The sequence below is a fragment of the Falco rusticolus genome, chromosome 2 (assembly GCF_015220075.1).
Source record: "Falco rusticolus isolate bFalRus1 chromosome 2, bFalRus1.pri, whole genome shotgun sequence".
Classification (NCBI taxonomy): Eukaryota; Metazoa; Chordata; class Aves; order Falconiformes; family Falconidae; genus Falco; species Falco rusticolus.
This window is the reverse complement of record NC_051188.1, coordinates 82,272,447-82,286,290: the sequence shown is the minus strand read 5'-3', so window position 1 is coordinate 82,286,290 and position 13,844 is coordinate 82,272,447. Positions and strand designations below refer to the sequence as shown.

The 13,844-nt window shown below is 35.3% G+C and overlaps 1 protein-coding gene across 21 annotated transcripts in view; it reads right to left on the bottom strand.

Annotated features, from left to right (window-relative positions):
- Window positions 1-13,844, bottom strand: part of CASK (calcium/calmodulin dependent serine protein kinase) — a 226,378-nt gene that overhangs the window by 17,923 nt on the left and 194,611 nt on the right. For 8 of the 21 annotated variants that reach the window (XM_037376849.1, XM_037376848.1, XM_037376850.1 and 5 more), the window contains 5 exons: window positions 12,576-12,644; window positions 7,102-7,170; window positions 5,709-5,744; window positions 2,773-2,969; window positions 1,425-1,540 (listed from right to left, as the gene is read on the bottom strand). In XM_037376849.1, the coding sequence (XP_037232746.1) occupies window positions 1,425-1,540; window positions 2,773-2,969; window positions 5,709-5,744; window positions 7,102-7,170; window positions 12,576-12,644 (487 nt within the window). The remainder of the gene's footprint in view (window positions 1-1,424; window positions 1,541-2,772; window positions 2,970-5,708; window positions 5,745-7,101; window positions 7,171-12,575; window positions 12,645-13,844) is intronic. The other 13 variants (XM_037376858.1, XM_037376860.1, XM_037376862.1 and 10 more) reach the window with 3 other exon arrangements.

Below are 13,844 nucleotides of genomic sequence, written 5' to 3'. Positions count from 1 at the left end.
TATGCTGCCACAAGTGAAGGGAGTAGCGATGCATTGGGAATGTATGCTATGTGCGACTGGTAATACTTTAAACCCAGTATCATCAAAGACTTTATGTCATACAATCCAGTTTATTCTCATAAGGTCATAATTAGTAATAGTCATAAAATCCAGTTTATTCTCATTAAGTTCATAATTAGTAAAACATGGTTTAGTGCTACTGCAACGAAGTGGAAACATTAAAACCCCCAGAATGTTAAACCAGCAAAAGGAAGGAAACAAAGCTTTCAGTCTCTACTTATAAGGGTTTTCAGGGTAACGAGTAATTATATATTTAACTGTGAACATCTTAAATGCGATGCGGAATTAAGGAGTACAAATGACAGTTACTGTTCTTTGACTTTCCTGGAATTTATTTTCAAATGACTTCAAAGGAAACATAAATTCTGAAGTACTGATATATTATGAGCTCTGATACCGCACACAGATTGCACAGGTAAAGAGAAATGTGAAAATACAGATTTATATTGTTTCATTGGTGCATTCAAGAATGCAACTGAAAAAACCCCAGAAATTAATGCAATATATAAAATATTTTCATTACACTGTTTGGACAAATATATCTTTTAATTCTAATAAAAATCTCTGCAAGCCTCTCAAGAGACCACAACATATTTATCATCATGGTATGTGATATCAATACAAAACCAATAGAAACAGTTTCAACACATTAAGTATTTTATATTAAAAGGAGAAATGAACTAAATTCCGTTCATGAATGAATGCGTCTTCCTTCTTTACTACTAAAACTAATGAATTTTGCTCAGCAAGGATGTTTTACTTCACACTTCTACCTAAAACGATTTAATTTTTCAGCAGTCTAAATAGAAACCCAAAACTTAGGATTCAAGCAGAGATCACCTCAAGGAGGAAAAACTTCCACAGTTTGTTCTATTTTGGGTAACTGTAAGTAACACACTGACTATGTCATGGCTCTTATTCCGCTTCCAGCTGATTAGCACTTCAAGAAAAATGCCCTTTCCTGATGTTTTTACATATATAAGCTATAACTATAAACACGTATTAACAAGGATGCTACTGAGAAGTCTTCTGTAGAGCACAGTACAGTTATATAGATTGCAAAATTCATATCCTGATTCTAGTATCTAGTGGTCCTTTAAATATAAACCCCAAAACAATGTAAGCCTATATTAGGATATATCACAATGCTTTTACTTTGTGGCAGCTTGCCTTTCACTGAATAAGCTATATGTTTAAATAGCAAAGAACAAGCAGAGTAATGTTGGCATAATCAGAATTTTGGTTATATTTTCCTAAGTAACTCATTAGGTTTATATAACAGTGCCAGCTGAACAATTAATGGCAAGGTTTAGATTGTAAGAAATTTAACCTGTTAAAGATACTTGCATATTTTTTTTTCATACCTGCATTGTGCTTTGCCAAATATTTGTCTTTGTACTGCTTTTTTTTCTTTCCAAACCAAGTACAGCTGGCCTGTTGCTCCTGTTTGGTCTTCTCCATGGCAATACAAGCAACTCGCCTGGCATATGGAGGAGAAAAATTTTTTTTTTGTTGTGATCAATGATTTTTAAAAAGCCACACAGAATGAATTAGGAAAATAAGACTTTTTAATAGTACAAAAGTACAGATAAAACTTTGCAAACCCCTTTTTTTTTTTTTTTTTTTTTACATTGTCTTAAAAAAGCACTTACATACAGAGGTATTTTGATAATAAAGAATATCTTCTTAGTGGTAGATCACTAAAGCTCCAGATCAAGTGAACGTGGGAGGAAGGGTGGCTACTAAAACGGCTGTAGGCTGCTTTGCACCAGATTAGACTGGAAGACCACTATAGTCTAAATTACTTCAGAGCAAGTTGTGTTGTGTTGAGGAACTGTTTTGAGGTCGATCTTTAGGATGAAGTATTGCAAGTGTTCCTGTATACTGGCAATGTATACCAGTGTCTCCCTTACATCAGGGCTTGCAAGAGAGCTCTTGAGATGGAATGAAATGTCTTGTCTACCTCTGCCTTCTAGCAAAATCTCTTTTAGCTAGTCCAGGTGGCACAGGTGCTGTTAAACCCTTTCCAACACTCTAATTCTTTTACATAACAAATCTTGTATGAAGTATTTTGGGCTAGATTATGTATACTGATAAACCTTCTTCCATTATGGCCATAACTGTAATGGCCCAGGACCTGCTTGCCAGAGCTTGTGCTGATACATTTGAAATATTTACTAAACAGCTTCTGCAAGAGGTTGTTTAAAGGTTCTGCATTGCTTTTGTGGTACTCATTGCCACTGCTGCTCATTGAATCTGTCATTCGGGAATCTTTGCACTGTGACTTCTTTCTACTTTTTGGCTTTCATTCAAAACCCTTCAATGATCTTTGTGCTTTGTGTCTTGGCATATAAGCGGTACTGATGATAACACTGTTTAGAACCTAAAAGACAAATTAATTTGACCCCCTTACATAAACAATTTGTACGTAACCTTCAGTCATAGTTTCCTGTAGTATATCAGAAAGCACGATGTTTACTAACACAGGTGTTTATTTTTCTAATGTAACCACACATATAATATTGCATGCAACCCTTACTACTACGCATATATGAAAAAAAAATCAGTGCCACAAACTGAGGCAATCTATAGACTTTTTTTTTTTGTAAAAAGAAAAAATTATATAAAAACTAGCTATACAACAAAGAAAAGCATGAAAGACGGAAATAAAAGCAAAGCTAAATTAATTTTTATAGAAAATTCAAGTCATACCATTCTTGAAGTTCAGGAGAAGGAATAAGACCTGCAGTACCGTTTTTGGAGTTCTCAAGTTTACCCTGCCACCAGTTGTGATCATCTTTGCTAATGATTTGGATAATATCACCAACTCGGAATCTGATGCCAGCTTCTTTGCAAGGAATGAGGTCATCCTTCGCTGGATCATATTCAAATTGTGCTCTTACATATATCTATAAAAAAGTTTATAAAAGACACTGTGATGTTATTACTGGTACAGTATTAAGAGTACCACGTGAAAATTTGATCTGTGCATGTAGCTACACATACTATTTGCAACAAACAAAGGACGAAACAGAATGGCAAAAGCATGATAGTTGAAAATGAAACAGAACTCCCCACCCCAGCAAACAGTGAAGCTGTATGATGTTATTTTGAAAGCTCATGTCTTCTACCTACTTTAAAACCTGAACAGCAAAAATGAACACATAATAAACTGATAAGAGTCCCACAAATCAATATTAAATATCATGAATCATTACAGACTATAAACCAGTACGTTACAGCTTGAACTGTACTGTATTTTCCAACTGAAGTCCCATGAATTGTTTTAAAAATTTGTATGGCAGGAAATGTTATTGGACAGTATGAAGGACTTAGGTTACATTAATGATCTTTAGTATTTAGACTGAAATTTTGTACCTTGTTTTAGGACTAAATAGGAAGTCCTGTGTTGCACCTATTACATAGAGTTACTTGAGAGGAATCTGGCAATTCTCTGCATAGTTTTTTCAGTAAAAATCTACTCCCATATAAATTAAAACTAATGACTTGAGTAAGTTATCCTCTAAGAAACATTAGCAGAAAGAAGGTCTCAACCCTAGAAAATAAAAATAAAAGTGATCTCCAATTTTGGTTACTAATTAGAGCCCTGATGCACCCAAGGATCTTAAAATCGGAATTAAGTATGTCCAAGATGGGTAATTTCTACAGTTGATGAACTTCAAACATTACCCTATAGCATTTCAAAAAGCCATGTATACTCTACTCTGATTTTCTTACTGAAAATCAACTAGATTTAAAAAAAATAATTTACATTGCAAAGGAATATCTTTCACTTAAACTGCAACAGTTTTCAACTTTGCTCAAATTCTGCTCCAAAAATAGCTGTAACTATGCAGTGTTAGGACTATTAACAGCACTTTAAAAAGTTCATTTCTATAGCAATCCAATCTGCAACCCCACATATGAATAAATTAACTTAAAATGGCTAATTGCTACTATCTTGTACCTGCATTTTTATCTGTTTAAAGTGAGAGGATCAGATGATAATACCAACACCGAACTCAACTTTCAATATACTAAATCTGACCCTTGTTCTGCTGTGCACTGAGTGGGTGAGTTTAGACAAGCAACCAAACCTATTTTAATCACCTGAAAAATAGGATATTTTGAAATTGATTTAATTTATTTAGTAATTGGCTTTCTATGAAGTAATCAGCATTGAACCAATGCCTTATTTCCCCTCACCCTTATCTAATATAGGTCTAGAAATGTAGGTCATATTTTTACCATCTAGAAACTTCCTTGCTTTTCAAGTCCCTGCTCCAGTTTGAGCCATCATCCACCAAATATTGGCAGTTCATGGAAGGTTACAGACTTCCTTACAGATAGCGATGTATCTGTTATCAAAGCCCTCACTGTCCTCGAAGATGACAAGCTACAAGAAAAATATGCTGGTTCAATGGGAAAAGACTCTTGGAAAAAACCAGGTAACTGGGTTTTTAAATGGTGCGAGTATGAGAAACACCATTATTCCAATATTGCCTTAAACAAAGGGTCTCTTCTGGGAAAAATACCTTGTGAGAGGTAAATGTAAACCTAAACACAACAGCTTGGAAGGTCTTTCATGGAGCCTTTCCAGGATTATGTTCAGGCAGCTGGGAACTTCAGAAGACAATAGAAAGTTGAAAGAATCATACATATATAAGCTTTAAAAATGGGAAACAAAGTGAGAGCAATCCATTCTTGTAACAGATGTTCCAACTAACTTAACCAGATAGCAGTATAAAAAGATTTTCAAAGACAACAGATCATGGAGTTAATTGACTCTTTTGAATGGAATTGCAAGAGTTGTTATTAAAACTCTTGGGAGAGAATGAGGTTGAGTCCACTGCTAAAGAATCAGAGGCACATTCTGAAGGGGTTACATATAAATGGAGCAGTTACTGAAGATGAGACACAAATCACTTGATGGTATGTGTTGATTTGGAGGCTGCAGTAAAAAAGAAATCTTAAAATTGCAAGGAGAGTCATAGGCTCTGTGGAGCCCTTAGAGACTTTCTTGGGATTCTCTGGAGAGGGAAGACCTTTCTTTGGTTGATGATGACATGTACTACCATCAGGTCAAGGTAACAAAGTTAAGGGAGGTTACTGAGTCTGGGCCTTAGGACTGAAAATTTAAGAGGCTATCTTCAGATTTCTCAACCCTTAATAGAAACTGTCATTGATGTTTTTTCTTTGAAGAGCTTTGTTAATGTTAATAATTAGTTATAGACCAACTCAAGCTTTAGAATCTTTGTCAGCATAACATTTTAGAGTAGAATACTAGACACTTGCCCTACTAGCCTCCACTTCAGCTAAAATACATGTCTGAGCTTTCCTCTAAGATGAAAATCTGCAGAGGTCACTGCACAACAGTAATTCTATTAATGCGTTCTGAACTAAAACAACAACTAGTTAAATTGACAATGACTTTGTAACTCTCACACATATGGACACATGAAAAAAAATGCTATTTTGAATTAGCCACAAACAAATGAGTTAAAAAGAAAAATGAAAAAAATGGAACAAATTTTCCAAGCTTAAATGTTTTAGTCCAGCACATACAGAATATGAGGGGGAAAAAGATAAGCAGGGATGTTCACTAGCAGCTAAGTTTACAAAAACTCCCATGGAGGATATCTATTCACCTGTCGTCCTTTTGGTTGTGTTGTCGATGGCAAGTCCTGCAGAATAAAGTCAACCCAGGAGAAGAAATTTTCATTTTACTTTTTAAGGGTACACAACACCATCTGTTAGTGATTCATATTACATTACAGTAAAATGGTAAGTCAGACAAAAGTATAAAGCGTTGACCCATGTTTAGAAATATTTTTTTTCTTAAGAAAAATCAAACCCAGGCTGTTTAGCAGCAAGCTGAAGAAAGCAGGTAAAAAGTTTAAGCAGATAGAGAATGTGCTTTTTAATAAAAACTTCAGCATCTTCAACACAAAAGCACTGTCAAGTGAAAGAGGCTCTTTATGTGATGCCTTTTCCACTTAATATTTAGTCCTGTTTTTAAGAGAAGAATGGCTATTATGACTATTAAAAAAAAATTAATGATGTATAATATGATTAATTGTGCCAAGGATTAAGATTATAACTACTCATCATATTACAAATTCGATTTAATTCACAAAAGTTTTAATTTTTTCATTTACACAATTATTTTTCATTATATTAATTAATAAGCACTTTACCTTGTGGCAAATGATTTCTAAGTTGTAATTTTTTTAATAGTTAAAGAAGTAGTTACTCGGTTTTTTTGTTGTGTGCATTTTTTTTTTTTAGCTAGTCCCATGAACTCATGATACTGCAGCACTCTTACTGAAGGAACTTGCATGTGTAGTTACTACATTGGTCCAAACGATGACAAATGATAAACAACACAAATTGCAACATTAATATACTTTAGAAAAACAGGAGATCACCACCGCCTTTCTACCTGAATATATCTGAAACTGAAGTACTTTGTGTTAAAGATGTGATGATAATAGCTTGGTTTGTAGTGCAGTTTAAAGCCACTTCCTTTCGCTTTTCATGTCCAGGCAAGGCTCATATTCCACAAAGTATGTGCACGTACCACAACAGCAGAGGGCACACCAATTCGTTAACTCAGATAGCGGAAACCAGTACACGTTCCAGTGGTCTCTCAAAACACAAAACTTAAAAAGAGTCTAAAATGTCTTGAAATACCAACTGCACAGTTATTCTTTCTTCAAACACTGCTTCCAAAGTTCAGGATGGAAATAAAACTTTCACTTTAAACCTTTGCGTAGTTTTGAGGAAACTGCTAACAATGAGTTATGAATGACTGAAGTGTCACATTACAGTTATTAACATTTAATTCACTATATGGCTTTTAATAAGGATATGTTGGAAAAAAATCTTAAAAAAAAGAAAACGGGGAGTTACATATGTAATAACCTTGGTTCTATCAGCAGGACAGAATTTTCCACTGACCACACAATAAGTAGAACAGTAATGGCAGATGAGCACCAACAAAACTTTCACGCTTTCTCTGTGTGGAACTGGAAATCTTACCGAAACAGAATTGTTAGTGCTGCTATGACCATTAGCTGGGGACTGTCTGGATGTAGAGGGGGAATCTCTCTGAAATAAGACACAAGGTTCATTAACAACACAACACTATCACAGGAACACAGATATTTAAAAGAACAGTTACATCCACAGCCTTATAACCATTTGCTTAGCTGCTTCATCTGTGAAAGTTTCCACACTACAAACTCTGTAAATCTGAGAAGTTTTTCCATAGTTAAAGATGCAGGTTTGACATTTTGATGTATGCTAGGTAATAACTATTTTTATAGTGCCTTAGCAATCAATCAGCTTTTTAATTACTGAGTATCTGCGACCTCTTATATCTCGGGTGGCTGACAATGTTAAAAGCTATTAGTCATACTGGCATCTTTGTTCAAGGTAATTATGTGAAAGTTATATACTGAATAGTCTTTGAATAGAATGAGGCACATATTCCATTTTAAAGATGCTTCTAAATCTTTTTTCAGCTATATGGTGGAAGTCAGTGTTCATCAGTTTCTATTCTATAAGATGCCTCAAAGGCACCAAAGCTAACACCTGAGAAGGAAGCTGGATACTTTCTTCTCCCTCCTCATCCACTTGAAAGCACATTGAGGGTTTTTTCCTTCAACATTCTTATGAGTATAGAAGTATTAAACTCTGCCAAAATATATCACTTTTAAAAAGCCTCCTCTCTAGATCCCGACTACCAGCATGGTCCTACACTTCAGTGGGGAGACAGCAGTTGCGGGGGGCATATGAGGAAATTCTACAGAAAGGATAACAGGAATTCCTCACTGGGTTTTGCAAAGGCAATGAGTCACTTGTAGAGCGATTTTCTTCACATGCCATTTTGATTGTATGGTATTTAATTCCATAAGATCAGATAATTGAGCCACCTCTTCAGGACATAAAATAATTCACTCAAACATCGTGAAAAAAAAATCCCCTTTACCCCCAAAAGAATTTTGGAATATAATAGTCCACATTGAAGGTCAATTTAGGAATGTCTGGTAATTTTGCATATCAAAGATAGCAGAAAAAAAGGGCTAAAACAGTTTTCAAAGAAAACAAAGTTATCCCTGTCACATTTTATCAATACAAGTGCCCTTTGTGAACAAATGAAAAACCAGAATTGGAACTAAACTTTTCATGCAATATTAATCAGGTAAAGGTCCTCTACTAATATTCTCAAACTTAGACTAATTATGTGATAATAGATATATAATAGTTAATTAGATAGCACTCATAGCTATTTTAAAGCATCAAGAAGAGTTAAAATGACAGGCAATACTTTGTCCCTTTGCTGCCTGTACCTTGATGTGCAGGCATGTAGAACTCATGTAGAACTTCTGCACTTTTTTGCAGACTCATTAGATATGATTTCACAGAAAGTTCCATATGAAGCTATCTAGATGCTTGCTTTGATTTTAACACAGTTGAGGACAATATTATGCCTGTAAAATCATTGTGGTTCAAGGTCTGTAGGTCTGTATAGTTCTGCTACATGCATGAGAACAAAACACTCATTTGTCTCCCAAAACTACTGGCAACATCTAACAGACCAGGGGAAAGCAGTTCTAATTCTTTTTACAAAATCACTCCAGCATAACAAGTTTCAAATGTTCAAATGAAACCAAATAAGCCATTCATTATTGAAAAAAAAAAGAAAAAAGAAAAGCCTCAACAAACCATTATTCCTTTTTTTGTGTATGGGATTATCAGCATCATCTTTACCAAATAGCAACTAGGAGATACTTTTTTTGAAAAAAAGCAGTGACTTCCTTCTTTTATGAAGAGATTTTCTGCTTCTTCTGCAATTCTGTCTCTGCCATTGTCTCACTTTCAAGAAGAAGTAAAAAATTAATTATACTTTTTTTTTTTTTAAACCTAGTTTGTTGTGATTTGCTAGTCTGTGATGGTTTAGCATGGGAAAGCCTTGGAAAGTGATGCAAAGTAATTTGGAGAAAAACAAGTTTACAGTAACTTGGAGAATGCCGCTATTTCTGGACTCTCCTGAAAGCTTTTCCCTTTGAAGGAAATTTTCTTGGTTTGAGAATGTTTTGATTTGTATTCCTCCAACAATTCTCAACAGAAAACAGCATACTACTCAAAGCAAATGTTCATCATAACATACTGAGGAAAATACACATTTTCAGTGCTATTGGTGATTTCAGTACTAACTGTAAGAAACTGATCTATTAAGCTCATCAAGAGGCGTATCTACAGTTTTTAAATAATTAGGCAGTTCAGCCATATTTTCAAAGGCATTTAGATTCTTGATTTCCTAGGGACCTGCCTTTCTTTCCAAAAATAGCAGACTTATGTGTGGATTATGAAGGATAAATAAATGCATTTGACACGCAGCCCTATAGCAGAAGTCAATTATGTCTACTAAATGTGGCCTGATCAAATTCAATAGTGACAAAACCAGCCAGATTAATGACAGTCTTGCCAGATCCACAAAAATAAGCCCCATAACAACAAAACCCACGAAAACCCTAGAGACTTTCCAAAAACCTCAAAATACATTTCAATTTCAGTCTTGCTCAACTGCCTTTCTGGCAGTATTTTTAATAGAAATGTAAAAAAGATTTAAGACTATAAAAAGTCACATAGTTTGAGCAGTAATGGAAACACTGCAAGACTAAAGGAATAAATCCATGGCGATTAGCACCAGATTTCAAAAATCTCCTATATAAAGGCTCTTCTTAATGAAACAACTTAAGTGTTTCATGAAGACAATCTGAAACATAAAGGGTGTTTATAAAGAAAGTTTTCCAGTTAAAAAAAAAAAAAGAAAATGTACTTCCCTTACCATTCTCACGTATCCGACACTATAAAAGATTACTTGGGGTGTTTTGTCAGTACAAAGAACGCAAATGTAGCTAGAGCAAAATGCTTACTCAGTTGGATAAAACTGAAATGTATGAACAGCATATGCAGTCATCAGCCTTAAGGAGAATGTATTGCAAAAATTACTTAAGTTCATATTTATGTAAGTCTGTAATTTCCTGGGTATCTGAAGCAGAAAACAACATCTTGGCCACTGTGTCATCTAGATACCTGAGTAACGCAGGCCATTTGCCACACCAACGGCCGAACAAGTCATAAGCAAAGTCTGCTCCATGAAATAGAAGGCCTGGGTGCAGGAAAAGCCACAAATCCCCAAGAAACTTGCAACTATCCAGTTGAGATTTTGGAAACTGCCTAGTGACACTCAAGTACCATCACATACTACAGGGACAAGAACTCCCTAAATATACAGAAGTGGTTTAATATATAGAAAACACCACTATAACGTTTCTCTTAAATGGAGAAAAATATGGCAAGTGAAATGCAAATCTCAAGTTATTTAAAAAAAATAACATCCCGTGCCCCTTCATTTATTTATATAAGGCATACAGATGGATTCTATATGGAAGACAGATCACCTCTGATTCTACTAACATTTAGTTTTTCTTATTCAAGATTAACAAGATGTTTTGCAGTCCAATGATGTGATTGTGGTAGAAACCTCAAGAAAACCCCGTTATTGATTCTGTTTTATATTCCTCTTCTGGTAAAACTATACTATGTGAGATGTGAGCACCGCTCCATGACTGAAGAGAGGGGGGGAAACCAAACATAAATTTGTATTGAAATATTGGCAAAAAATACCTTAACTAGTAACATTATACTAGCGAAGACCCAATATCTCTGAATTTAACCTGCTAGAGGACATGAGAAGCAAGCTCTCTGTGTCTTAGCAATGTTGATTCAACATTCATTTTTAGTCTTTATCAATGGCTAAATATTTGAGTTATCATCTGAATCACAATCCTGAAAAATTACCTGAAAAAAATTCTCTCTGTACCAAAGGACTAGTGATGCTTTAATAGGATGATTTAAAAATGTTGGTTTTTTGTGTACACTTGGTAACAGCTGAAAATCTAGCCAAAGTCATAGTGTGGCTGAGTAGCTGGAACACTCAGCACCCTCTGATTAAATGAATGCTAAATGCCATGAAGTGTGATAAGTAGACATGCTTATTTATTTTGCCTTGTCTTTGACCACATATTTCTAGTTTTGCTGTTTTTTGCAAAGGAAGGTAAAAGCCCATTTTCCCCTCTTCTGTGAAACAGTCATGAAGAACCTAAGGACACAAAGCTAAGGAAAAGAGATGGCCTGCTACAACTAAAATGACACCTAATGGTATTAATCTAAAGCTGTATGCCAAAATATTTTTTCCAAATAATCATCTCCCCAGCAGCTCTGTAGTTTCACCAGTTTCTGTATTTTAATATTGGGAAGTGAGATATCATTTATTATTACTGCTATTACAGCACAGTAGTTAATACATAAATTTGTCAGCACGCTCTAAATTTTCTATTTGAAGTTTTTTTTAAAGCCTTTGCATTTCATGAAAAACTTTTGCTTTTGTACTTATACCTTTTAAGAAAGTCAGCCTCATAGGTGAAAATCTGTCAAACCTTCTACCTCTAAACCCTTTTATTTCTTGTTGACTTCTATTAGAAGTACAAAAGGCAACCCAAAAACTGTATTTTTTTTTCCTGCATACAGATTGTTCTGACAATCACAGCAGCAGTTTCTGTGTGTTCTAGCATCTGCTGAGACACAAGAACAATTAGGGTGAAATCACAGCTCTAATTAAGATAAGGTGCTTGACTTCAACGGGGACTGTGATTTCACTCTCAGAATTCTAATTTGGGAACTGTTTGTGCAGTTAAGCATGTGGCACAGAAAGACTGGCATCCTCTACACAGTGCATATGCCATCTGTATGCTTAAATTGGAACAGTATGTCTCAAGTAGCCATTTTCTAGAATTTAATTCCCTTCGCTTGCAGTCTGGAATATAACTTTGTGAGCAGAAGGGAATTAAACGTTACTGTGCACAAACCACACCACCAAGTTTCTAGTTCAACAAGAACTAACTCCAAATCTGTTTTTCTTCTGTAATGACAAATACCATTTTTTCTCATGGAAACATACTATTAAGCCACATGTAAAAGTTACAGACAACCATCACAAATTTACCTCAACAGGGTTATACAGAAACAGATTATTCAATTAACCCTTAACAGCCCAAAGCAGTAAATAATGTTTGATGCCTAAAAAAAGGAGGATTGTTCCTCAGTTTGGGAACTTTAATAGACTTCCTGGAGAATGAGTTTAAATTGTAATTTTTAAAAGGGGTTCCTAAATGCATGAGTTGAGGATCCCCTTTCCTGTGGTTTTTTTTTTTTTTGATAGGCTGTAAAGAGTTAGTTAAGGTGCTGATGAGATGAATATGAAGGCAGGGCTGAGTAGGTAGGTGGGACCTACTCATGTTCCGTTATCTTTGTTGTAAAATTGGTGTGCGTGATCTAACAGGACAGGCAGAAACAATTTCCCAGAAAGCAGTAACATTCAGCCATCAGCAGGCAGTTAGTTACAGGACTGAGGAAGAAATGGGATGGTTCATTAAATTCATTACCTCACAGGATGAAGACTGTGTGCGATAACTTGGCACAATCTTAAAGGTAATACTTCCACGCATTTCCCTCTGCAAAAAGAGAAGCACTTCTTTAAAGACTAAGATATTGAAGATAAAATGTCCGTAATCATTAATGCTTGAAAGGAAAGCATCATAGTTTGAGAGCAGCAGTATGTTTTCCTAAAGTAAATACTCAGAAAAGCTAAAATGCCATGACTAATTTGTCATTTCACTTATAAACAAACATTTAAGTTGTCTCTCATTAATCTAAAAGATAAACATACATTATTAGTTTGTTCGCCTGACCAGATTTTGAATGCCTAGAACCTAAAACTGTCTTTTAAGGTGAGAGACGAAGAGATGTGTAGGTTTCTTCCATGTCAATCTTTTCTTTGTAGCTATATTCTTGTGATCCATGGAGTCTTATGCAAGAAATAGTCTTCTAGCAAAACAGAATATGGGGTCTGCCAGTTTGCATTTACTACAGTGTATGAATATTCATAACAAGTAGTAACTGCAGGATAGCAGCAGACTGTGGCAACATATTTGCTCAACCATATCTTCTTAAATCACAGTTTGAATATAAGGGACACCACATGGCTGACAACCGCAGGACTTCATCTGGGCAGAAAGGTAAGCAGATCACTCCAAATGATCTCTGAGCTTTCCCCCTTTCACTCTTTGGCTGGCTTATCATGATAAAAAAATTATATTTGCCTGGACTCACTTAAGCTTGTCTATACGGTCCTGGATGCAACAGAAGGATTAGTGATATCATCCAAGATCCCAAGGTTAGGGCTGCATGCAGAAAAATCTGCAAGTGTTATGGAATATCAAACTGACTCTAGTAGCAAGGCCCAAGATGAAATTTTCCTGCAAAAAGACACTGTCTGAGCTCAAAATATCTTTTTTCTTTGTAACATCAATAACCATGAACCACAACAGTTATAAATTGAAAGAATGGGTGTTCCAGCTACATATAAGAAATACATTTTTCCCTATGATGACAATTATTGGAACAGGTTGCCAAAAGAGACACCTGTCCTGCCAAATCTCTGTCCTTGGCTATTTTCAAGGCTTAACAAGACAAAGCCCTGAGCAACCTGGGCTGCATTCAATGCTGACCCTGCCTTGTGCAGCAGATTGGACTGGAGATCTCCTGAGGTTAATTCCAACCTGAATGGTTCTACGATTTATTATATTTGTATTTGTGTAGCAATTACTCCAATAGTCAACAGAAGTTTCTTTTCTCTCATAGTATACTCAGTG